The sequence below is a fragment of the Notothenia rossii genome, assembly GCF_949606895.1.
Source record: "Notothenia rossii genome assembly, chromosome: 7".
Lineage (NCBI taxonomy): Eukaryota > Metazoa > Chordata > Actinopteri > Perciformes > Nototheniidae > Notothenia > Notothenia rossii.
In genome coordinates, this window is record NC_136905.1 from 56,151,953 (window position 1) to 56,179,658 (window position 27,706).

General features: G+C 40.8%; 1 protein-coding gene across 1 annotated transcript; it reads right to left on the minus strand.

The window, feature by feature from the left end:
- Window positions 1–4,782: 4,782 nt before the first annotated feature.
- On the minus strand, window positions 4,783–27,303 carry fbxo33 (F-box protein 33). Its single transcript, XM_079692202.1, has 6 exons — window positions 26,745–27,303; window positions 23,925–24,035; window positions 19,216–19,376; window positions 17,516–17,724; window positions 17,014–17,311; window positions 4,783–12,813 (listed from the first exon to the last, which is right to left on the minus strand). The coding sequence occupies exons 1-6, from the start codon at window positions 27,176–27,178 to the stop codon at window positions 12,557–12,559; spliced, it is 1,470 nt and encodes a 489-aa protein (XP_079548328.1). The 5' UTR covers window positions 27,179–27,303; the 3' UTR covers window positions 4,783–12,556.
- Between the last annotated feature and the right edge of the window lie 403 nt (window positions 27,304–27,706).

Genomic DNA, 27,706 nt, shown 5'->3' on the forward strand with positions numbered 1-27,706 from the left:
GCCGAGTACTTCCGGTCTTCGCCATCACTCACTGTACGGAGGCTCAGTCATTGGTAAAGAGTTGCGTGAATTTCATTCAAGGCAAGACATCTTTATTTACTTAACACATACAGAGGGTAAATTCAAAGTAGTACATTCACTGACATGGATATGGCGCCACCTTGTGTCATGTTTACAAAGAAGATTATTGACATTAGGTCTGGCAATACAGTCAATCATTATCCTGGTGATTATTTCGCTTATTTTCCCTTCTAAGAGCCATAATTCCCATCACTAATTGCTGCCCAGGCTTGCCCATGCTTTTACCAGCGGTCCGTTCTGGTAGTTGACCAGGAAGCAAGCCACATTGAAGAGCTCCTCAATGCTTCCACACACAGACAGTGGTATGGCTTTGTCAAATAGTTTGTTCTCTTTGAATCTTCTGATGCACCTCTACACATGGACCCTAAGCCTGGGCAGCAATTAGTGATTGGAATTATGGCTCTTTGAAGGGAAAATAAGCGAAATAATCACCAGGGTAATGATTGACTGTATTGCCAGACCTAATGTCAATAATCTTCTTTGTAAACATGACACGAGGTGGCGCCATATCCATGTCAGTGAATGTACTACTTTGAATTTACCCTCTGTATGTGTTGAGTAAATAAAGTTGTCTTGCCTTGAATGAAATTCACGCAACTCTTTATATTAGATACTGTGTTCTTAAGTGGCGATGGAGATTATTTGTTGACCCTGCTTTAAGGATAGTTTGCCTTTACAAATGGTGCGCTTTATCACTGCCTGGGTTTTGGTTGCAGTGCATCCAAATGCTGCTGCGTTTGGCTCATTTTCCATTTTTCATTTTCAAAAGAATCGGCTAATGAATATAACTAATATATATATATATATATATATATATATATATATATATATATATATATATATATATATATATATATTATATATAACTAATGAATTATAACCTCAAAACAAATGCACACAAAAATAACATAGGACAATACATAATATAATAAATCCACAATATGATAACATATGATGTAGTGTGGTACCAGAGGTTGCGCTTGACTTTTTTGCTGTCTGTCATTTTGACGGACAGGATCATAACATTTCCGTCAAAATCCATTATTACCCGTCGGTTTGTACACAACTGACGGGGGGAAGAGCACGCTGGTGAATTGTCAACGGGGGGTGGGGGGGGGGGTTGTGAACTGTTAGCGCCGGTGTTGTGTCAAATGATGCACCCCCACCGTGAAATGCGCACCGTGTCACGGGAACGCACATATCTAAATGAAACGTTTAGACCTTAAAACGAAAAATAAACGTTCAGGGTTTTTTTTAATGGTCATTTTCAGACTGTGAGTCGTTTAGTGGTAGCTGGTCCCTCGGCTCATGTCGTCCCCTCGGGCCACCTGTGCGTCAATAAATAATGTGTCAGCGTCACACCCCCTGACCAACGTAAATTGCAACACCCCAACCATCAAAATACGGAGCGAAAAGTCTAAACACAAGAATTATGACTTGCTAGCCTACCACTAAACAACTGCAAATTACCATTAAAAAACCCTGGACGTTTACTTTTAGTTTTAAGCATCGTTTTAAGGTGTAAACGTATCATTTTCAAATGCGCGTTCTCGTGACAAGGGGTGCATTTCACGCCGGGAGGACATAATTTGGCACAACACCGGTGTTATGCATACCCACTGCACCTCGCGGGAGCACGCAACAGCGTAAAGCAAAAACTCCCAGACATTTCAATGATTTGTACGGCAAAGTTAGGTCTGGAAACGACATAACGGCATAACACCGCAGCCCTGCTGCGGGGAAACGTTGGCGCTGTTCTGTGTTTGTTCTAATCCTTCAAAATGACGGACTGCTTTCAGATTTTTCCGTCATTGTTAAAAGAAATCCGTCATAGACGGAATATATTCGGTTAACGCGACCTCTGTGTGGTACACTAATGTTTCATTTCAAACCTTTATTTATTCAGATTGGTCCCTTGAGATCATAGATCTCTTTTAAAAGGGAGACCTGCAGCAATTTAAGTTCCACATGAAACATAAAACAACATAAAAACAAACAATAGAGGATATCATACAACATATTAACATACTTATCAACATTTACAAATACCCATAGTTTCAGAAAGCATTTCACTTAGACGTGCTTTAAAAACATTCAGAGAAATAAAATTGCTCAATTTCAATTTTAGCTGTAGACTGTTCCAAGCAAGTGGAGCTGCGCACATAAAAGCTGTCTTACCTAAGACAGTCCTTACTCTTGGCACATCTAACAAGACTACATCATGCGATCTCAGACAATAGCTGCTTGCAACTTTCTGCTTTATCAGTGAACAGATGTAATACGGGAGTTTGCCCAACATAGCTTTATAAATAAATGTCTACCAATGACTGAGCCTCCGTACAGTGAGTGATGGCGAAGACCGGAAGTACTCGGGCTCACACCCAGCCGCCGGAAGTTGATAGACGCCATCTTGTGCAACTCGCCTATTGGGGAAAAGTAGGCTGCATTCGTGGGCCGCATTCAGTCCCTCCCCTTCCGGTGGACCTCCATGGGACCTTATGTCGGAAAAATAATGTATTGAAATCAATGGGGAGAGAAAGATGATCTTTCGATCCCGTTTGAATTGTGCCACGAATTACACATATGATGTTTGTCAATTTAAAAGATAATTTTGCAAGTCAAACAAATTAAAATGTGTCGTAAAACTGTGAAGTTACACATTTATTTGTGTGAAGCGCTCAATGAACTACAACTCTGGTCTTGCACACGTCACCAACACCAAGATGGCCGTCACGTTGGTACATTTCACCTCTTTCTTTCAGAATGAGGCGAAAAGTATTAAAAGAGGAGAAAATCACTACAAGTCTGGGCATGTTGAGAGCTGTACAGTACATACAAAAAAGGGGAGTTAGTCGGTTCCGTAAGAGCCAGCATGCGGGACCGGCTTTACAAGGTTTCGGTGAGTAACACGAGTGTAATGTGTAACGTTAATGTCAGCTAGCTAACATTAGCTAACAAGGTACACTCTCCTGTTTTGTTTTAGTTGAGAACGAGCAAGAGGTACTATTACTGTTATGATGACAACCTGGTACAAAGCACACGGGCATCTTGTTAAAGTAAGTAAGTACAGTAAGTAAATGTATTTTTAGCTATCTGGAGGGAATACATCAGTTATGACAGCACTTACGCGACTCTGGGATTTGTAGTCTTTCTAGTTGCGTATTTTTCATAGTCTTATATTTCAACAGTTTTAAGACAAACTTTGAATTTTTTGACATGGAAATAATTTTTTAAGATTGACAAACAACATATGTGTAATTCATGGCACAATTCAAACGGGATCAAAAGATAAGTTTTCACTCTCCATTGACTTCTATGTATTATTTTTTCGGAATAAGGTCCCATGATGCGGAAGTAAGTGGGCGTGACTTCGCCACTCTATTGGGACAGCCTTCTTTCGGCGAAAGTGACGTATGTGGTCTACGAATGCACCCTTCGAAGGATGCAACCCCTGAATTGAGAGACACGGCCTAGAGTTGTAGTAAAGACAGAGTTCGCTATGATTTAGGTTTTGTTCATGCATAGGGTAGATTCTTTTAATTACATTTGCTTTTTTGTTTTGTGTATTTTATACATTTTGGATTTGCTTGGCGAGCTATTTTTAGAACATGCCCCGCGGGCGACTCACGTTGCCCCTGCAGGCGACCAAGTGTTGCACCGTGCAAGTGGGCACCGTGTTGACTACCCCTGATCTATGGTTATCACTCCTTTTCATTAAGAAGAGCTCATATTCTGTTACATCGGTTTCTTTAACCACAAATACATACAGGTTAAATTTGTGCGTATTCAATGCACCCTCTAAACAAAACAGTGACATTTTTTAACCCCAGAAAGTATTGGAATTTTATAAACGTATGCCAAGCAGCCTCAAGGTCATAGATAATCCTTCTTCATACGGTGATTCCTATTGATCTGGATTTAAAAGTGAAGCTAATGTGGAAAGTCACAATTTGGCATTCTTTCTAATTGCCAGTAGGGGCCGATTCCTTTGTTTACCCTACTTCTCATTAGATTTGTTACACAACTTAAAGGTCAAATATTATGCTAAATCCACTTTTTCATGTCTTTTATACATAAACATGTGTCCCCTCTCTGTAAGGAGATTCTAAAAGTTTCAGGAAAAAGGATTCCCTTTCTTTTTGTCCTGATCCATTTATATAAAAAACCTGTCTGAAAATGAGCCGACCAGATTTTGGACACTTTGTGAGGTCATGTTTTTTTAGGTTGTGTAACCATTAGCCTGAATCTCCTCCTAGAGCACCATTGTGTTCTTTTTAACCAAATGTCTCTCAGAGGGGTGTGGGGAGTGGCTCCTTATTTTCATCTAAAGTAACAGACACAGAATCAGCACTTTGGAAACAGGGCTGAAACAGAGGGAATTATGGGATGCTGCAATGCATGATCTGTTTGGTACATGTTTTGTATATAACTGAGACCTATAATATATTGATGAAAAAGAGTATAATAGGGGACCTTTAACACTTCCCTGTCAAGTTTATGGTCTCAGACTCTAGTTTAAGTTTTTGAATACAGAATTATGTTCTTTTTGTAAAATATGCAAAAAGTAAAATAGATCATTAATCAGGGTATGCTTTAGGGCGGGTCTACACTGTGATTGACAGGTCTACCACAGTATTCTTAGGATAAGGGCTAATGGAGCTGAAGCTGGAAACAGGAGATAAATAACACAATTGAAACAAATAACTTTGTAATGCTTTTATTAATTGACTAAAAGAAGAGAAGCATTCATTCAACATGAATTCAAATCAACATTCGACAGGTTGACCCCTCAAGTGTACACCTTGTGAAGAGGTTTTACATGGAGGTTTGTAACGTCCCCTCCCTTTTCTCAAAAAAAACCCCATTGATCCACACTGTTAATTAAGATAAAATCTGTCCTCTCAGCTGGAGAGGACTCTTTCCCTGCAGATAAAAAAAAAACAGCTGGAAAGGTTTCAAATCCGGGTTTTGTATTAGTCTAAATTTGATTAATTAAGAGCGGTTTCACAAGCATAGATTAAGCCAAGTTCTCAACTAAAACATTTTCTTAGGTGGACAAACAGTTTTTTGGAGCGGAAACTCCCTTGGCTGGTCTTAATCCATGCCGTTCATAATACAGATCAGATTAGGCCATTTAAGAAACAAAAAGGTATTTAAAATGTGCTCCGTGTGATTTTAAATCTGGTCCAGCTGTGTTTGGGTTATGTCTGGTTCCCTACTTACAGAAATAAGGTACTGCTATGTGCTCACTTTAACAAACAAACACAATCACACAGGAACATAACGCTCAGAATATTCAACATTAAGGATGGTAAAACAATTTTTTCCACATAAAACACACAACAACATAGCTTCTGATTTACAAAGTCTGTGTGATTTTTATAATATACTTTGTGTTCATAAATTGAACCCGGACATGTGTTGCATAAGTATACCACGGTAATGCATTGTTGATACCTAATACAAATATGCACTGTGTGAGTTAATATATATATATATATTTATATAGTTTATATTTCTTCCTCTATGGTTTTCTAAAGACGCAGCCGGGCGCTGTCAGCACTGCTCGTGCCCCTTTGTGGCCACTAGTAAGACTGCTGTTATTGCAAACTGTCCTGATTTTAAACAAATGCACAACATTCGTACCACGATAAAACTGGGGCCGTCTAGCCGGTCTCACAGAGACCAAGAGTGAGCCCCCCGTCACCGCTGCTGTCGCTGTGCTGGCTGACCAGAATCAAAAACAAAAAATAAAGATCTTAAAACTAAATGATAAGATTTCAGAAATCATCATAAGGCCAAGTATTGTCATTGCAAGTTTTTAATAGTTCATTTCTACTGCGTAACAGTGAGAGAAAGAAAAACAAACAAAATAATAGAGAAGCGTGTGGATTATATGCATTCCTCTTGCATAGTTGTGCGGCTGGCCTGCCTGCCGGGCTAATTGGGAGGTTTGGCTCTCCAGACTTGACAAGAAAGACTTTGTTTAGGGGCCAGAAACATCGGAGCCACAGTAGCTGAGAAACGAAGATAGTTGGCTGACACTGAGCATGAGTATCTATCAGTTCCTTGATGCAGCCGTGCGCTTACACAGACCCCCGGGGGGGGTGTGCGCCGCGGCGACTGACAGGAGTTTGGCCGGGTTATGCTATCAGTGCCGTTATGTTGTTTCTTCTCTAGAAATCAAATGTGGCAAGTAAAGCCTTTCTGCTCTGTGTGAACCTCCCCTACGCTGAGATATTATACACACCTACATCTGTTATTCTATACCAGTGCAATGCACATCCAGTGTTTTTCCTGCCAAGTAACAGAAACATACATCAGGATGTTTTTTCACATTCCTGCCTGAGTCCAGCCCTGTGTGAGCCTATGTCTTGCATGTAATGGTAGTAGTCTATGGTGTTAGGTAAAAACACCAGAAATACCCGTTTGAAATCTCCCATTGTGATGAGGACGCCCTGTCTCCTAATCCTGTCACTGTTTTAGGCCTTGAACCATCTAAACTAGTTCTTTTCAAGCTATTTAAGAGTCAAAAACATTGCAAACGTCCCGAGAGTCGACATTATAAAACTCAAGTTGGCATTGAGTCTGAGCGGTGAGCCCGTTTAGACTGAGAGATCTGACACAGTCTGTTGCTTTGGTACTAAAATAACACACTCTTGTTTGTTTCGATAGGATTTGTATTGGCGAGTAAGTATCCAACCCAACTCCAGGACAGATGTACCCAGATCCCTGTTTCCCTACAGCTCTGCCATCACATCAGGCTATATTTCTCCATGAATGCATATTAAAGAGCATGGATAAAACCAACATGTCAAAAGGAGTCAGCTTGAACGGGAATTGATGTACAGTAACTGCTGGTAATGGTCTCCTATATAACCGGCATCTCATTTATAGCCTTAAAACCATATTTTTTGAGGCAGAGCTCTTAAAAAAGTAAGGCTCCATCAGTCTTCCTGTGTACACACAATATAGTTTGGCCATACACAAACCTCTGTCTGCACATGATGTATAAATAATTCCCAGACACCAGGTGTTTTCACTTCCCCTTTCCGTATTGCGATGTACTTTACTCTAGATGGTTGATTTAATGTGTTAAAGAGAAGAAGAGTCCATTAACTGTATTTAGCACAGTCTTGGTATGTTTCTAACACTTGTAACCTTTTGTGTGCCAGACACAAAAAAGACCCAGAAATGGTTTCAGCAGAAAGCGCGTTAGAAACACGGTAAACCTTTAGAGAGACCTCCACTCTGCTCAGACCAGCTGGTAATCTGGTGTGTAGTCAACACCATCTGCGTCTTGTAACTCTTAAAAAAAAAAACAGACCTCTAAATAAAAAAATAATAATATATATTTATATAGATTCTTAGTTTTCACGCAGACGTACACTGTTTGCAAGTCTGACGGCCTGAGCGACCCCTGCATGGAATGTCCCATTACCTGGCTGATCTCTAGCAGCAAATCACGTTACAGCTCCACAAGCCTGGCGCCAAACACTTTTCCCATCAAGTATGACCTTGGACACAGGCAACACATCAGATCAGAACGCTGGCCTGTGTCCCAGCTGGTGAAGCTACAATGAAATCTGTCAGAACGTAGCTCCAGGAAGCATGGAAGGGAGTGTTTAGTCCCTGAAGTGTTCAGAGATGACCCCGTCCTCCTACATTCGCTCACAGTGAAAACAAAGAGAGGAGTATAAGCCTTAAAAAACATACTGCACTGGACTTCAAGGCCTCTCTTTGATATATGCAGTGTAGACCCAAAATCCCAAGATAGGAATTGGCCAGTCGAAGTTGAACTAGCACAACGTTGGCCAGGTCCGCTTTGGTCTCTTTTCACACTGTTGTGACCCGGTACAGCACAGTATAGTCTATCCACAGATTGGTAGAAGTTAGTAGACTAGGAGCCACTGAGAGTGAGGAGAAAGAAGGAGAATACTGGACCAGCCTCCTGTGTGTGTTTGGGCACTTCAGATAGACTTGTGTCTGTTTGTTCCACTCTGGTCTTTGGCAGCTTTAAAAACACATCAAGGTATGGAGAACAGATCCAGAGACTCCTACGGTCCTCACAAGTGAGATCAAAGGCCTGAGCTATCGTGACCTTCCCACCTCCTCCTCCCACTCTTATTGAAAGCCGATTGTACCCTGAGAACGAACGATGCCATTTCCTGCCTTGATAAGACTACACTCCTGAACGTGAGCAAGCCCTCCCCTTGTACATACACTCGCATATCCATGCTGAAACGTTTTTCTACTTGAAAGTTAAATGAGAAGCGCAAGAAATACAGGCACACTCCAAACACTAGCTATTGTAGCTGCTAATGCTGTGTTTCTTAAGCTAACAATTACAGCAACGACTACAAACGACACAAAGCTGATAACTTGGAGAGCAGACGTTTGAAAAGCACTCACACTCTGGAAGCTTTCAGGCACACACTGCTTAATTTTAAGATGTGAGGGATGACAAAAATGGACCAGGGATTTTTTCGCGTATGGTAGCTTATAATGCTATCCAATACTGTGACCAATTTTGCCAGTATTGAAAAGTTGTTCAGCATAAATTTGGTTTTGGTGAAGAAAAACAGTAGGAAAGGTTGTTTTACGATACCTTCTGCTCCCACTCACATCATACATAGTGTTTATCTCAGCACCTCTGTGATTTGGGAATATTTCTACATTGCAATTGTCAAAACTGGCGCCTGCTTATAGAAATACTTTTTCTCTCGAAAGTGTTAGGAAGTTAAATGTATTTAAATTGGGAATATTATTCCTATTAGATGTTTATTTTTCCGTTGAATCTGAGAGAAACCACAGACCATTTGTTTTAACATGTGGGTACTTAAGACTTAAGGATCCATAAGAGGAAGCGCACACAGAAGGTGAGGCTGGTGTTTGTAAAATCATCTATTTTCGTAAATTTCTATTTCACCAGCTCAATTCTAGTTTGAAAGGACATTCTACCATTGCAGTTTTTCCCCTTCTTATCAGGTGATGCCTATACACAATACAAACAGCTTCAATCTCTCACATGAAGGAGCGATGTAGAGTTCTAAAAAACTACGAGAGGAAACACCCAAGGAGGGGAGGAAGAGAAAAAATATTTTAAAACATGTTTGGTCTGAAAGTGTTATGTTGGCATTGCTCTTCCCTCTGAGTGCTCAATATACAGCCTTTAAAAGAAACTCTTGGTACCAGAGTGCATTTGTCCTGAGATATGGACCAAGGAGAGATTATCACTGTCGAACCATTGATAACAGATGACCTAACATTTGTAAACACAGGCCAACCACCACTGCAATCCAATTCATTCCGAACCAATCAAAGTGCTGGCACACTGTATAACTCAGGATCCATACCAGTCTATGAAAAGAAACGCACTTCAACCTTGTAAACTACAGACCTGGATATGGACCTTCACAGTCTCTGATGCCATTGCCCCGACTTCTAAAGTGCGCAAAACAAGCTAGCTGACGCCATTCTGGGAGGCTAACTTTTCAAGCGATGGCTAGTTGACGGCACGTACTTGTGAAAGTTAGGCGCTCTACGGCCCGACCCAACTCTTTACATGCTGAGATCCGAACTCAAGTTCAAGAAATACCCTATTAAGATGTAAGTACAACAGCAATTATAACGAGATGGAACCGAGTTATCCACTGGTTGTACAATAAGGAAGATATGTGGTTGTTAGAGCCCGGCTTGAGGGCCGACCATGGCATGGTTGAACTTCAAGAGCCTAAATAACATTTATTTTGTTTGTTAGAACAGAGGCATCTCACTCTTCCCCAAAAGATAGAATCTGACGATTCAAGCGACTCATCCCCAATATCCCTTGTGCCAGGCCAAAGGTATTTCAGCCCGGAAAACGGACTACATTCAGTTTCAGACATTATTCGGGCGCAGCAGGTCATTCCCTTTCCCCCACATCTCCTGGAGTTATCATAAAACATGTGCAATGAGCAGACTGCCATTCTTTAGTCAACCTTAATCTTTGAAAACAAATGTATGATAAGGTTCGCTGATCCCTGCCAACCGAGGTGGGGCGAGGGATTAAAAGATGGCAAGATAAACAACATCATCAATAACAACATCTGTATCCAGAAAACAAGGGGGCTGTTTCCAAGGCAACTGTGAATCGAAAAGGAGATTCAAATAAAAATAACGACAGTATCTAACGCTTAATGATTGTTTCACACACACCCTACTCATCACTGCAGCGGTCCTGGTCATAGTGATGTTAAAAGCCTACCTGAGACTGACAAAATATATTTCACCACAGAAATACGGCATAACGTTTTGAAACCAAAACCTTGTTGTGCTGTAGGTGCCGCGGAAAAAATATTCCGCCACTGACATTGGAATCCACGGTATCCAAATGCTGGCTGCCATTGGAACCTAGGACATTGAAATGCTGGAAACCATTGGAACCTAAAATATCCAGATGCTGGCTGCCATTGGAACCTAGGATATTGAAATGCTGGAAACCATTGGAACCTAAAATATCCAAATAATGGCTGCCTTTGGAACCTGGGATATCCCAACGCTGGCTGCCTTTGGAACCTAGGATATTGAAATGCTTGAAACCATTGGAACCTAAAATATCCAAATAATGGCTGCCTTTGGAACCTGGGATATCCCAACGCTGGCTGCCATGGCTCATACAATATCCAAATGCTGGCTGCCATTGGAACCTAGGATATCGAAATGCTGGCTGCCATTGGATCGTACGATTTCCAAATGCGTTATTCAGCAGCAATGACTATTGTGGCAAGATAAAGCACATTTCTGAAGAAAGTATAGCTTTACAGTAGGCCTTGAAAAAAAAGGGCAGACTGGCTAACAGAGTTAAGTTACATTCAGTGCCTCCTTAACTTTTCCCTGTTCTTAATCATGAAATGTTTTACACCAAAAGAAGAAAAACCTACTACTAGTTTCTGCCAAAAGAGTTGTAGCATACTTGCAAAGCCTCCGTCTGGTACTCAGGGAAGTCGTGCCTTCAGAATACTGGTTTTAGACTTTGGAAGGAGTCATAGATTTTAAAATATATATTTATTCAGGGCATAATGAAATGAAGACCTACTTTCTCTTCCGGATTATGCAGGTTGTCTAATCTCAGAGTCCTTCATGTTGTGACGCACACTTCCTTTCTTCTATTTAAACTGGTATTTCACATTTGAATATTCTGTAACCAGTGATACCTGTCAGTAAGTCTTGACCTAAGTCTTGACCTAAAGAGAGCAAAGGTAGAACAAGATGAAAGATTGCCCTAGCTTATTACAGATCCAACAAAGCGGGGGACTTAGCGGTGAATTGTATAGTTGCACTCTGAATGTCTGTCGGAAGAAGAAGCTCTCCATTTGATTCACTAGCAAGGTTTCTCAAAAAGCCGGCAAGTGGGGAGTGTGTTGGCTAAAAGTATGTAACAATATTCTCTAATACACCATTGGTAAGGGGCTCTAAATCCTTGATAAAACCATTTACATATATCAGGGTCATAGTATAGCAGTGGATATTCCCACCTTGCTGCGAAGGCTCAATCTAGTAGACAAGTGCACTAGGTGCTCTTTGCGAGCAACACAAGAAGCAGCTAAGGATGCATTATGAAGGAAGTGATTGAGTGGTTAGCTTACAAACTCTAACCTTTGCTCTGCATTGGTATGTCAGTCTGCTCCACTCTAGTTAAGGGTTTTAGAAGAAAGACGAAAAAAGAAAAAACACGTTCACAACCAAAACACTCCCCCAATAAATCCCACCGGCCCATCACTCAACCTGCCTGTCCTGTCTTAGCTGTGAGCAGGATAATAATAATATATCTGTATTTAAATACACACAAAGCCTATACAGGCAAGGGAACCACCACACAGGAAAAACAAGATTATACACAGAGCGGGGAGTGATGAGAAACAGTCAACAACTAAAAAAATAAAGAAAATAAAAACATCCTACAGAGAGGCTCTGGAGGTTTTTAAGGTGAAATAGAAACATTGAGCTATGAATACTTGTCTATCAAGACCAGACCAGATTGAGCATTTGGAGCTGCAGTAACCCATTTTTGCAGACAAAAAGGGTTTATGATTCAAGTCTTGTATATGATCCAGGGCCAGAGATTGGTATGCCTTTAAACTAAATAAATATCACGTTTTATTAGAATAACCAGTTTTAAAGGGCTATTGTTGAATATGTAAAACATCAAAGATTGATGATCTGTTTTCCCCAAGTCACTGGCTGACTAAATAATCAAAGAGACAAAGCACCTTAAAAGGGAATAGTTTTGAAAATGGTAGGACTTGATGGTGTGCTAAAAACCCTGTGAAAAGAAACAAAGAATAAAACTATAATAAAAACAATCCTTTAAATGTAATTCACAGATTGTTTTAAGACCCAGTTTACATCTCTCCCTGCTTTGGGGACCCATTCAGAGGTGTGTTTGGTCTGGCCTGGTCTTGACACGGTGTAGGCTGTGATGTGTTGGAACTGCCTAAATGCCCATGCTGAAGGCGTGCAGCTCGCGGTGGAAGTGCTGGGTGGGTTCGGACAAATCCAGGCTGGAGGGGTGCCACCCGCGGCCGAGGCCCAGAGAGACCTCCTTCACCAGGTTGTGGACCGGATCGCCCTCCATGCACACGGACTGGTCCGGGTCGAAGTCGATGCTCTCCTCGGAGACTGTCAGGACACGAAGGCTGGAGCCCCGCAGTCGAGAGATAGCCACCAGGTTATGGGACCAAACAGTGTAACCTACGGAGAGAGATATTTGTCAGGGAGGTTGGACTAAGTTTGCCAATATTATGGATAAATCATCTTAAAAATGATTTATCGATGTCATCACTGCACAACCCTATACTCAACCTAGCAAGGGGTATAAACTATAACATAATATATGATGTAATCGTTCCAGATTCACAGTGATTAGGATTTGGTAATCTTTTGTTAATTTTACCTTCTTTATTTCACATTGTCTCAAATCTTTTCATTGATTTATTTTTGCAGCAAACACAATGGCTGTAAAACGGCAAATTAGAGTATAAATATAAATCAGTGTCTAGACCAGGGGTCTCAAACTCAAGGCCCGGGGGCCAAATCCGGGCCGCAACTTCATTTTATGTGGCCCTGCAAGAGCTTGCCAAGAATATAATACGTTTATTATACGGTTACATGCCACTTTACAGAAGCAGGTTGCCCATAAACTACATGTCCCACAATGCATCTCGTTTTGTGACATGCACACTGAAGAGACTTGCAATTATTTGCCCTGGACTTCAGCTTTCAGACGTAGTTAATTACTAAGTTATTATCCTATCCGATAATAATTCAATTCAGAGGCAATAATGTAATATATAATACATTATTTTATATATTTATTATATATTTATATAGTTACAACCGGCCCTTTGAGTGCAACCGTTATGCGAATGTGGCCCGCGATGAAATTTAGTTTGACACCCCTGGTCTAGACCAACTGTTGTGCAGAATTTGAACACTTTTAACAATAAGCAGATATTTTTCATGTTCAAGACTGTTGTCCCAAACACAATATGCAATCCATAAAACTCTCACAAGTCTCATTAATTAGTGAACAATGGATAACATTATGTGTTGCGGTAAAGATGTCTTGCATAGAACAAAACCACAAATTATAAACTCTGCATTGGTCCTCAGCATGTTTATTTTTCTCATTTTGCCCTTTGGTTCACTCTCACTCTATTAAGTTTCCAAACATAGCAGGAAGCGGTTTTCAGTGAAAATGAAACTGTAGAAAAAAAAAAACAAGAAAGCCAAAGTTAGAGACTAACAGGAACATAGCATTTAGCAGCTAATGAGCTTATCGTTTTTCCTAAAGGAGCTAGGAGTGAGAAAATAGAGCAAATAGAAGAGGAATAGTGGAAATAAATCAATCTCAAAACTTCAGATGAATGCTTATGCATTTCTTTATCTACTGGATAAACTTCTTATAAACTTTCTCAACCAGAGAAACTGTGTTTTGCATTTACAAATTATTGTATTAACTCCTATTCGCAAAAGAAACCCCCAAAGACAGTTAATGTAGGTTTAATATTAAGCTTAATACAGGGTTCTTACACCTTTTCCAAAGTCAAATTCAAGCACTTTTCAAGCATTTTCAAGCATCTTACAGCTGTTGTAAATTACATATTTATATACACGTGACATACTTATACTCAAATGATTATTTCCCTACCTCACATTAAATCAGATGTTCTTTATGCTATAAACAACCAAATGTGTGTTTTGTGATAGCATTCTACATGAGGATGAAACATTAAAGGAAAGAAAACTAAGTTTTATATTTCAAAATTAGTGATCTGTACGTAGACTGGGCATCCCATATAACCTGGCTGAGCCAATATAAAACAATCAGCCAAATAACTTTTCAATACATTATTGATTACTATTTTTGAGGTACTTTTAGGTTGGCAGTAAACATAAGTCAGAGGTAAATGGTGTACTTTTACTCCACTACATGTATTTAATACCTTTAGTTACTTTACAGATGTGGATGAATGATGTGAAATCTAATCAAGTGTTAAATCAGACTGTAGTTCCACCTGGAGTAAATCCACAAGCTACCCTGCAGTATACAAAGTCATTCAAACTAGCTGCACCTTTACCAGCTTTGAGAACACTTTAATGATCAATCATTATAAAACATATCATATATATTATTCTGAAATGGGCCAATCTGCACAATGACTACTTTTACTGTCGCTACTTTAACTACATTTTGATGATAATACTTTTCTACTTTTAATTGAGTTACATTTTGAATGCAGGACTTTTACTGTAACAGAGTATTCCCACCCTCTGGTACTTCTACTTTTACTCAAGTACAACATCTGAATACTTATTCCACCTCTGGTAGCGTATTAGCCTGAATTGTAGCCACAAAATCACGCAGAGCTGCATAAAAATAGACCCTAACCCTTTGTAGGTCATTTTGACTACTCAAGACACCTGACATATACATCTTCAAAGGAAGACTGTGTTCATTCTACAATTACATGGGATTAAAGCAAAATGTAGTTTTACTTGTATAATACTTCAATTTTATATAAAAGACAGTTTGTTTTCATATTTTTTCAAATAAACAAAGTATTGGCTTTCAGAATATTAAACTTGTTTCGGCCATTTCAGATGATAAATACAACTTTGAAGCTTGTAACGGCATAATTACAAGCAGAGAACGGAGTAATTTAACGTCACAGCAAGCATAACAACAGCCGGTGTTTCTTGTGAGTGTTTCCCCGGTACACAAACGCAAAAATATACAAACACACTCGCTAGCTTCCCCGAGATCAGTAATACAAACGAAAATGTGTCTTCGGGTCAATGTGACTGATTTCGATAGAGCAAGTCACATTTAGTTTAGGCACGAAACATACTACCAGTAGAAATACATTGCTTTTAAAATCGCTCTGTGTCGAATCAATAGATTGTATTTCGTGACTATAACACGAAATGCCGTGAGTGCTTCATCCGCTTCATCCTCTGAACACCACAGGATGGCGACTGACATAACATAGGTACGCTCCTCTGAAATGATTGTCCCCTGCAATTATTATTATCCCTCATCGAGTTCGCTATTCAGCTCGCTAACGTTAGCTTAAACAAACGTAACATGCAACGTTAGCCTAATCTAAAATGCTCTACTACGGCGTACCTTTCATGTGGCTCGTCAGCGCAGACTCTCGCATCGTTTCTTTTGCACACTTTGCAGGAGGCTACTCGTGGGCTTGACCCTCGTCTTAGCCATGGCTTGTATTTGTCTTCTGCTAGCCAACGCTCGTTGAAAACGGCAACCTCCTGGCATACTACTGTCATCTATCACTCTCATCAGAATGCCCAGGTCACACACGTAACACAAACACTTGCCGGTCACGCACATAGCGCGGGAAGGCCGGAACGGAGATGTTTTATGTAAAAGCGAAGCGATTAAGCGCGCTCCGACTTCTTTATTTTTCTTTTAATCTTAAAAGCGAAGTAAAGCATTTACAATTTCAAGCACTTTATCCCAAATTCAAGCACCATTCCCAAAATTCAAGCACTTTTCAAACCTTGAAAACACCTTGTACAATTTCAAGCATTTTCAAGGATTTCCAGCACCCATACGAACCCTGTTTATAGCAACATTATGCAACTTTTTACCTTTATATAACTGCTTCCAACTCTAACTCTATGATAATGCCTCAATACATTGATTTTGGTAAATATATAGAATTCAACCCGTCCCAAAAAGATCGATAGTAAATAAGTGTTAGCTATTTTTTGAAATGTTTTACTACTTTACCTAGCTGTAAGGACCTGAAGGTGTTCCCTAAACTCCAGTCACAAACCACAATACAGTCATTTTTACCTTGCGGAACACAGGAGTTTCTAGTGTACAGCTGCCCCCATTAGCGCATTTGATTTTGTTGCGTGACTGAAATACCGTTTAAAAAAACACTATAATAAATGATGTACAGTAGGCCAAGAAAATACTTGAATAACAAATAAATATGAAAAGCTCTATTTAAGTTTTCTATGAAATCTATATGACAACAAACTATCACTTGTTGAATGACAGCCTACATTTGCAGCCTTGCCGTTTATCTAGCTTTATTTTTTTCCTAATAAGCACCAACCAAAAAGATTCTTGCTCTCAAGCTTCAGTCTGACAGCAACATCCAGCTCATACCAGCCAATACACTAAAAGAGATTTCATTTTCACTCTTTGTAATGATATTTTCCATCCAAAAAACACAGCTGTAAGCAGCTTCTGGTGGTATGTTTAAATATTTTTAACTGGAACGGCTCATGGCGGGCGCACAAAAAAGGTGAAGCAGCTCTTTTTCTGGAAGTTGCTTCGCGCAAAAAAGACAAAGGCTCTCGAAATTGAAACACTATGAGGATTCAGGGACTTCTTGTAAAACAAGCCAAACTCACCATGTATCACCAGTACAGCCAGCTGAGTGCATCTCCATGCCAACAGGACCAAGGGGTCTTCGTTCCGATTGATGCTGAGGTCGGGGAAGTCGGGGTCGTCCCTCAGGAGCAGGAAGTGCGTCAGTGTTTTTTTGTACTGCTGAGTGATGAGCTCCAAGGTGCCGTCGGTCACCAGTGTGCTGTAACTGTCCAGGTGGAGGCGCTCGAGAGGGAGGCTGGGCTTCAGGACTCGGAGGAGCTCGGAGCTGTCGACCTCCAGGGCCATGAGGTACACTCGCAAGTTGGTGCTCGAACGAACCTGGGGAGGAGTACGCAAACTTGAGTGGTGCACATGGAGACTTGAAAACAGCTAGATGAGTCTGGTAAATTCAGAAAATGACATCCTATTACAGTCATGCAGCCTTTAAAACCAGGAAAAAACACTTATTACCGTATGAGAAATCTGAGTTGATATATATTTTCATATCCCGATATTGGGAAACAAATAAACATCTTGTATTACCAGGGATTTCCAATCTTCCTCCGTAGCGGTCCCTTCCAGCGGTTTGAACTCCAGGGCAGCGCCGTTGAGCAGCAGGGACAGGCGGTGCAGTGGAATTCGGCGCGGAGATGCTAGCAGAGCGCAGAGTTCGGACGTCAAATCGGAGAAATCCAGAGCCAGAGAACGAAGATTAGACAGACGACTCAACTCTGAGGGTGAGATGAGGGGACCTGAGGGAGATTCAGGAGAGGGCAAAGGTTGAATAAACATAACACATTACTAATGAATATCTAAGGCAGTATTTGACGGACTTGGACGTAAAAAATCAGTTGTAGTCCGAAAATGTTAAATCATAATGTCCGGTGAAAATAATTCCACTAAGCACAATTTGAAGTATATTAAAATAGACAAGTCGGCACACAGACCTATATGTATGTTGTAGGCTTGGGCGGTATGATGGTATTACGGTATACCAGGGTATTTCGAAATACCGTCTGTATGATTTTCAATACCGTGACGTCACAGACTGTGCGCCAAATCACAGATGCGTTTCATTCTATTACACTGACACGGAGTTTTGATAGGGACGACATTGGTTGTAATGCACAGCACGCGCCAGCAGAGGGCAGGGGAGGGCAGTCCGTCTTTCCCGCTCTCAGAGCTCAGCACAGAGCTGAGCTGAGCAAGATGGCGGCATTTTTTTGCCGGCCCCGAACTCGGACAACTAGTAAAAAAGAAAAATGCCTCTGCGCCTGTTTGGGACTATTTTGGGTTTACTCGTCGCCAGTGATTTCATCCAGCACAACGAGAGACGGAGGCACTTCTTTGGGAATGTTTAAGACGGGTGAGTGAGTGTTGACATTTTTTAATCCTATGCAACTGGTTGATGGTTTTGTAGTGGAGGTCGGACGGTTTTAAAAAAACGAAAGCATTAACGTGCTAAACATTCACGCGAGTAATCCAATGAATCAAATGGAAATAAGGTTTTTAACACATGCACGGAATAATATTGCCAAACTAGTTCGTGAATATAGCAAACTTGATTCAATAAGTCAAGTATTTACTCCCGGAAAATGTTTATGTATGATGATTTATTGTTAACTTAGCTCACAATGGAAACAACGTCGGACATCTACAAACGCGTCCTGTATCCGATCTCAAAATGTGCCATTTGCACAATGTGTCATGTATGCAGCCCTTGTTTTGCACTTGCGCGCATGTCGCGGCACTTTGCGAGCGTCTACCGGCTCGGGCTGCATTTTACACCAAACATATAATATACCGTTCGAAACATCTATTTGCCGCCGAACGCCACCTCGCTCAAGTCGACCCAAGTCATGGTATGAAAAAAATGATACCGCCCAAGCCTAGTATGTTGGTCTGTTTACAAATGGTTTTTATTATATTTTACTTATTCATGTTTTTGAAAAGCCTACTGGTGTTTTATTGGAAATACAAAATCGACATGCCTCGCTGGTGTAATTCTTTATATAGCCTTCTTATCAATTGTTTTATAGCTTAATAACAAACACAGATAACATTTAACTGGAATATCTTGTTGGCAGCAATAGAATATTCCCAAACATGTAGAATGGCACTAAAACACTGTTCTATGAGAACAACTGCTAATAATTGAAATGAATACAATCGATTAGTTTTTATTTTATAACTGCATTTAAACTGTTACAGTCAAAGCCATCCAGAATGACACCAACACATACCTAGCTGGTGGTCCAGTAGGCTGAGGTGTCGCAGGGTCTCAGCTGAGGGGTTTGACAGACAGGCGAAGGAGCAGGGAGTCACCAGACCCAGCATGAAGCTACAGGACAACCACCTCAGCTGCCTGCTGTTAGACAGCAGCTCCATGAACAACTGCTGGATTCTGCAGAGAGCACAGGGGAGGGGAATTAGCTCATACTCACTTTAGCAGCTGGATTACAGCTTCTTGACACCATAAAACAAGTATATGCCCAAATAAAAGAAAATGTAAATCTCCAGGTAAACCTTGTAGATGAAGAATTAAAAAAAGGGTCATTATATATTTGTGCCAAGTGAAATATGTGCGGGTAGTCCTACAAAGCAGAACATATGAATCAACATGATATGTTCATGTGATGCCACCCACCTCACTACCACAGAGCTGCAAAACAAACCCTCACTGGCTGCTATGAATAGGAAATACTGATGCGATAATAAGAGGAAAGGCAATTGAAATGCTGTGTGTTCTGCTCTAGATCAGTGGTTCCCAACCTGGGGGGCGCGTCAGGCCCCAGATGATTTGAGGCCAAATATCATATTTAGACTTTTTTTTTTAACATATAATTGTAACGCAATACATGATTGTTGCAAAAAGCCTCGTCTCTACATTACAATAAAAAAGAAAAGAAAAAATTGATTAATTAATTTGAATAAAAATTCAAGTTAGTAGCTATTAAAGGCATAAAAACACAGAAATGTATAAATCTTTCTTTAATAGAAAGGTTTCTTCTGCCCATAAAGTGTCCAAACCAAGCTGGTTTCAATTGGATTATTTGTCACAGTTGCTCCGATCAGATCGGTCTCCTCCATTTTGTAGATTATTTACGACATTTGAATCCGCATAAACACATTGGCAAAATCCGGCTTACTTTGAGCTTGTGTTTTAAACAGTTTAATCCCTTTGTGAATTGTTTCCACTTGCGCCGTCCTTTAATTTCTTCATACAGCGGGAATCCAAATGAATTAACCCTGAGTCCAATAACCATCAAAGTCACTCCAATAGTGCTCCTTAATTACGCTTTCATCCTCCTTCAACAAAATACTTCACATTCATCCAGTTTGTGACAGTAGTAGTAGCATTTTTGAGACGTGTGTGTGTGTGTGTGTGTGTGTGTGTGTGTGTGTGTGTGTGTGTGTGTGTGTGTGTGTGTTGGGGGGGGGGGGTGCAACTTCCAACATGAGTCATTTGGGGGGACTCTTGGGAAAAAAGGTTGGGAACCCCTCCTCTAGTTCAATGGGCTGTGAATGTTGAAAGGCCATTATAAGGAAACTAGGGGTGTAACGGTTCAAACATTTTGGTTCGGTACGCACCTTGGTTTTTAGGTCACAGTTCGGTACGTTTTCGGTACAGCAGAAAAGATTATCACAAAACATAAAATATATATATATATATATATTTTTTTATTATTATTAAACTGTGAATAATGTATTCACTCAAATAAATACAAAATATAATAAAATAAACATTAAGGTGTAGCATTTCGATGAACTGAAATAATCTGTATTTTGAACTGTACTGTATTAATAACTAAGCAGCCAGCTTGACATTAGGACTTGCTTGCTTGTCATTGTATTTTCATGTTGTTGTTAAGAAAAATGAACTTGTCCACATTGCTTGCCGAAAGGGCAGATCTGCTGGCACTAACAATGTCTCCTGCTGTGGAGAACACCCTCTCGCCAGGGCAGTGGTTCTCAAAGTGGGGGGCGCAGAGGCCTGCCAGGGGGGGCGCGAGAGACCAGGAGAAAATGGTTATGAAAAAAAAAGATAACAAAAAAAAAAATCATAATTAAAAAAATTATTGATTCGAAAATAATATGATGCAGTACAGTACTATTACGTCTGGGTCTCTGTTTCATTAAAGCTCGGCTCTGTGTGTGTGTGGAACTAGCCATTTTGTGTGCGAGCGAGAGAGAGCGCAACGGTACTGGAGATCGTTGTTGTTAGCTTCTGGTGCTAGCGAGCTACGCTAAAGGATATAAGGACCTTTTTCAACAACAAAGTAGTTTTTTTATAACTATAATGATCATATAAAGATGTGCCTTTACCTCACTGGTTGTAGAAAAAGCTTCTTATATCCATTAGCATAGCTAGCTAACCAGATGCTAATAACGACAAAGTTATTGACTGTATGATCAGTATGACAGATGAACAGATCGCCACTGGGCTTACTACTAAAGATAGACCCTCCAGAAAAACGCGATTCTGCGATCGCAGAATTTACCGCATAATCAGCAAAATGGCGCATATTTTTAAAAGGCCGCATAATCCCCGCATTTTTCCACACAAAGTTGAGAAGAAAAAAAAAGTTAACTCGTCTTGACGTGACGTCATCAGCTCGCGCATCACAGAATGTAAACAACACTGTATAGAGTGAAGGTGTGGAGCTCATACGATAGAGAAAACACCAAGATGAAAAAAATCTAATCCATCTCATTTACCGACGAACATTTCTACTAAAGACCGGTCAAAAAGTGGGGGGAAACTATTCTGCACCCCGTGCAACTGTGTGTTGGAGCATAAGAGAAAATCGACGGTGACGACCCACTTTGATTCATTCAAACATTCGAAAATGCTTTCTGCTGCTGCGGACAAGAAAGCCAAACAACTTACGTTCACCGAGGCATCAACCTCCAAAATCCTTTCGAGGGCTACAAGAAACGAAGTGAGTAGCCTACAAGATTGAAGCTGGTCAGATAACGAACGAGTAAATGAAAAAAGAATGAGGCGGAGAAGTGTGTGTGTGTGTGAGATTAAAAGAGCCCAATTGCTTTTACAATAAATAAACATTGAATGTGTTTAATTGAATAGTAAAGGGGTTTAACGTTAGTGGCAGGTTCTGTGTGAGAGAGAATAAATAAGACAGCCCAATATTTATTTATTTTTTTATTCTTTTCCCCCGCATATTTAGCATATTTCCGCATATTTTGCAACTTCACCGCATAAAATCACATAAAACCCCCGCATGTTTAATCGCATAATCAAGGATTTTAGCCCGCATAATCAAGGAATTTTGCCCGCGTTTTTCTGGAGGGTCTATAAAGACACAGCCACGCAAAAACTGCGGCATGTGTACGGCTCCTTTGGATACTGCAATTTTTGGAAGTGCCGGAGTGGGGTTCTGGTGCTCTCCGTCAGAACCGCACCCCTATCAGACGAGACATATGCCACGTGATGACACGTTAGGCTCGTGTTGTGTTCAAGGACCCTGACCGTGGCTAGGAAAAACAGGCACTCGCTTGTTTCATTTTTTTGCGGTCTAGATTTCTCAAGTTTTTTTCTTTTTTGCGAGTGTTTATAAATTACCTCGAGGGCCGTACCAAATTGTCTCTCGGGCCTTATACGGCCCGGGGGCCGGAGGTTCCCCACCCCTGATCTACCGGGATACAAACCGGAGGAGCCAGGCATGGAGGGAGGTGGCAGAGACAGTGGGTGAAACTGGTAGGTTTTCGCCTGTTTGGGGATTTTATATCCAGTTTACTTCGTTTTAACATTGCTATTGCTTTGTATGTCGGGGGCGGGAGATTAATGTGATTGTTCGCGTTGCTCGCAAAAAATCCGCAAGCTTCAGATACGCCCACCGCTAAGCGTCAACGCACGCCGCTGTGTGGACGTGCCGTTACCCCTACTTACACCTATATGCCGTGAGCTGATTATCGAGCCTTCATTGTAACAGTTGCGGGTACGTTGTGTATTTGCGTGGGGATTGTTGCAGTAGAAAATTCCACTGTAGCGCCCGGTACATTAATGGGAAACCCTACATCTGTGAGCACCCTCTATGAAACGTCAAGCTACCCCAGCAAACCCCAAAATAAATCTCTGGCGCTGCCACTGAGCCTGACTATTTGTGTTGGGGGTGCCCGACTTTTTTTTTTCTCCAAAGGGGGGGCCTGACAGAAAAAGTTTGAGAACCACTGCGCTAGGGACAGAGGTAGCAGATACAGCCAGGTAGCGCTTTGCTAACATGGCAACATAAGGATATTTGGCATTTGTAATAGCTTTGGCTCGGTCTGAACTTTTGGCGAGCGGTGGAGGCTTACATTTTTTTTAAACAGTTCCTCAAATTACTGACTAAATTTGAACGCGTCCCTGTGACCAGCTCTCATAGTATGCCTCTCGTCCAATTAAATGACTTGGTCGCTCTATGACGCGTTGAACCCAATGTGAGCAAATTACTCTGAATGCTGCGGCGCAGCACCTGAGATTACTTCCAAAAAGTTGTTCACGTTCTCATTTTTTTACATTTAACGTTATATTCATTCGGTACACTTTGGTACACACGTGTACCAAACCGAAGGGCCCGTACCTACGTATACCGTTACACCCCTAAAGGAAACCCTATGTTATTTTTCTCATATTTGAGAGCACTAGCATGAACAATACTTCCGATTCGACCACATATTCTAACATTTTTCTAGGAGAAGTTGGCTTACTGGATTATTAAAAACGTTACATCAGGATTTGCAATTCAATTTCAGTGTGTTTAGTTTAGTGTGTTGTGGTGATGCCGGGAACCTGCTGACTGGATGATGACAAACTGTCCAATATATTTTGAAAATGTATTGTCAAAGGGAGGGTATGATGTATTGCCAGCATGAGACCTGCATTGTTGTACTGCTTCTACGAATGCACAATTATTTGAGTTTGATTGCATGTGGCTATGCTCAGGCTTACTCATTGATCTTTTTATCCCCCTGGTGAATTTGGTGCAGGTTGGAGCTGTCCAATAGTCCCTCTTGCTGGAGAACGCAGGTGTCTCCATAAAGACTCAGCTTCCGCAGGTTTCTGGAGAAAGATAAAGAGCCAATGTTAGAAATGTCGGAAAAAAAGGTTTTAATAATAGATGCACATATGCTTATATTAGGGATGCTCCGATCGCCAATTTTGGGGCCGATCGCCGGAATCAGTATCGGCTGATACCGATCCGATCGAGTGGACGGGGCCTATGGGGATCTTCCATTTAAAAGTGATGTTTAAAACTCAGTTAATGGGGCTCATTCACTGGCGCTTCCACAAACAGCAACCATGCCTTCTACATCGACAGGTAAGCAAGTGATATTCTTACCAAATAACAGCGTGCAATGATAGTCATTACTGAGGCCCCTGAACTAAAGAAAAACAATGATACATTTTGTAACTTGAGATAATCACAAAAAGGATGGTCATTGTCATATGTTTGCTGAGTCAACATTTGTGAATGTTATCTTATGTACATTGTGAATATGACTATATCACATGGAGTGCCTCAGGGATCCTGGGATATTGCAAACAGAAGCAATAGTAGTTACACTAGGATTCATGTTTAACCATTTCCTCTCCTTCACCAGCCTTCGCCTGGAACTGTAGTGATTTCCTGAAATGTATTCTAGCTTGGTTATGTATTTTGATGGATAATTGCTTATCATGCGAGAACTTGCACTTTGCTGCACCTTCTGTCCAGAGCCCTTTACATCCTGGTGCCCAAAATAGATGTGACATTATATTTTGCAATATTGTCTGCTGCTTTATTATTTAATGCATCTGATTACATAATGTCTGTTATGGTTTTATAAACAATGTTTAGAAGATAAAAGTTGTACATTGAGGGAAATAATTGTGTGCAACAATGATGTAGGCTTGTACCTGTATGGTACAATGTTCATTATGTTCGATGAAGCCCACTTCCTGTAAATGAACAGAGAGCTAAGCTTCACAAAGAGCCTCTACAGAAACCAACAGCAGTCTTATGTGCAGCTACTTAGTGTGCAAAACCATTAGTAAAGGAACAATTGGTTATCTATTCTCTTTTTTTTTTTACATGTTACAGTATCAAAGGAGTTGGACTGATGTTAGCTGAATTAAAAACTTCAGTATCCTCATATGATAACATAGATTCCTTAAGATAAGGTGGGAAATGGATTTTGTTATATTTCTTGAATTTCATTTCTATCAATATATCAAAATCCTTGACAAAGTATATGTCGCTGGCGATGAACTGTAATAAGTGGACTTGCCTTACAACCTGCATGCAATTTGCCTAGCCGTAATTGCCTTTCTGAAAGTACTAACAATAGCCAAGTTTTCCTTTTTGTGGATTAGCTTGGAAGGATACCTGAAGTGACAGACAGTCAGTGTAGCCAACTTTTCCAAAAATGTCGGACTTTTGGAGCTAGCAATTGAAGCTACTTGCATTGGAAAAGAGTTGCAACATTTGGCTTTAATTTGCTGGGTTAGCAAATGTTTCCTTCTTACGCTTTAAGTTAGAATTAATACAAGCTCTTGAATAACATAATCGAGTCTGGCACATTTTCTCATAACATACTGCTAAAAATGCTCACTTGCCAAGTCAACATTTTGTATTGCTGGTGCGCTAATAGAAGTCTGGAACTAGGAAACTTCACAGGACCTGCCGCAATATCTATTTTCTAGAGTTCTCGTAGTGTACTACAACATGCTACTTTAATGTACTAAATACTACGTTTCAAGCCATGGCTTTCCTTTCTATACAAGAAATAAGCCAACTTTATTCTTTAGTTTAGTACACACAAAGTAAATGATACAAATCCTGCATCAACCAATGCAAAATTAAATGTACATATTCTAAAGAGGAAGTTTACTTTGTGAAACAAAAGGATCCACTGATCCAGTGCAGTATGAAAACTGACATCCAGGTGTATTGAATGTTGATACTTTCCAGGATGGATGAATGTGGGAAACAGGTATTTTTTGTCAGTGTTTTTTTTAATGGAAATTGTTGGAAGCTGTTCAATGAAGTCTGACAACTGAAACGGTTTCAAGCCCCCTCAGCAGAACTAAGACATGGACGAATTAACTTTTGACACTACGAAGCACTGCAGAGAATAATAAAGAATGTGGGAGAAGGTATTATATAGAGCACTGAAACAGGAAAACTTTGCCATATAAATACATATTTTACAGGAAACAACTTCCACAGCAGAAAGCTAGAATATAAGTACGCAGCACATAGGTGATTATATCCAACAGTATGTAACGACATCCCAGAGCTAAATATATACATATACACACTGTATATGTGTGCTGATATCAGCAAGTTACAGCCAACAAAGCCTTCTCTAGCCACCAGCAGTGCTGCATTGTATCTGCTGGTATGAAGACCCCAATGCAACGCAGAATATAGAACTGGCAACAATAGAAACGCAGGCAAGCGTTTAAACGTCGTCCCATATGCATACACCACAAATATGTCATTATGTAAAAGTAAAACTGTAAAGGAAAGACAAAGAAATGCCTCCTGTTGTATTGATAATGCCCTCAGAGACTGTAGCGTCGGATGCTAACTGCACTGCAAAGACATGACCCTATTACGTAACGGCTAATGTCAGGGTTTGTTTATAGCTAACTATGCTAGCTTGCTGCGACGCACCAAATACTACGGATTTCAAAAAAAGCAGAGGATGTCATGGGAATTACAGACATTGAATACAAATAAACACTCAGAAAGTGATTTTAGAGCAAGTTTTTCTGTAACATTACCTGTTGTTACGGGTACTGGAGAACACACATAACACCTGGTCCAAGTAGGTGGCCATGGCGTCCCTCCATCGCTCGGAGAGCTCCGGGTCGCTGTCTGGCTGGTCCATCCTGGGGGGGGGGGGGTCGTTGCTCAGGGGACTAAGGTAACCCTCCACCGGGGCAAGCTCCAGTTGCAGCTCCCGCACGAATGAACCAAACTTACGCATGAGGAACTCCAGCTTCGGGGTCTCCTCTGAGGTGGATCCGCCACCGTTACATCCACCACCTACCCGCAGCTTGAGCTCAGTCCACAGCGCGGGGTAGAAGAGACACTCCCTCCAGCGTGAGCACACGGACGAGGCCCGGAGCTTGTCTCGGTCGGACAGAAAGGAGAATATATGAACGATAAGCTCGCTGGGCAAAGCCATGGCTCCGATACCCTCACACAGAGCCATGGCAAGCAATAAAAGCTGCTTTGCGAGAACCAACCAGCTATAAAATAAATGGTACAACCGTTATAAAAAATTGGTGCTGCAGCAGATAACGGCAACGCTTCTTCCTCTGGGTGAAAACAAGTCGTTTTTTCAGAGTTGCCTTCAATACTATTGGACCGTACCACCGCTTTTCAATGAAGGGGAACAAAACAATCCTCACGCAGGTTACACAAATCCCATTTGCCGCAAAAGTACGACTGTTTGTGAATTTTAACCTAAAGATATTATTTATTTAACAATATGACGGCTCTTGTGAAATATTGCTGGTAACTAGTGACTGCATCGCAACGTTGTCAAGTGAATGGTTTAGTCCTGAAGTGCTGTTATTTTTGCCATACTGCCATACCCCCGCGGGAGGGCGCTGTTTTGCTGGTTCGTATCAACACAGACACAACTCTTCTCCTTAATAATCAATGGATTACAACCCATCCAGGCTTTGCACTCCACTTTAAACACGTATTACACAAGGTGGAAATAACCACAGCACAA

What these genes read in the sequence shown, in the direction of transcription:
- fbxo33 (XM_079692202.1), bottom strand. Translation starts at nt 27,178, where the DNA reads ATGGCTCTGTGTGAGGGTATCGGAGCCATGGCTTTGCCCAGCGAGCTT. An exon ending in GGGGATAAAAAGATCAATGA is followed by an intron (nt 19,377 to 23,924) that starts GTAAGCCTGAGC and finishes TGCTCTCTGCAG; the next exon opens with AATCCAGCAGTTGTTCATGG. An exon ending in AGGAAGATTGGAAATCCCTG is followed by an intron (nt 17,312 to 17,515) that starts GTAATACAAGAT and finishes ACTCCTCCCCAG; the next exon opens with GTTCGTTCGAGCACCAACTT.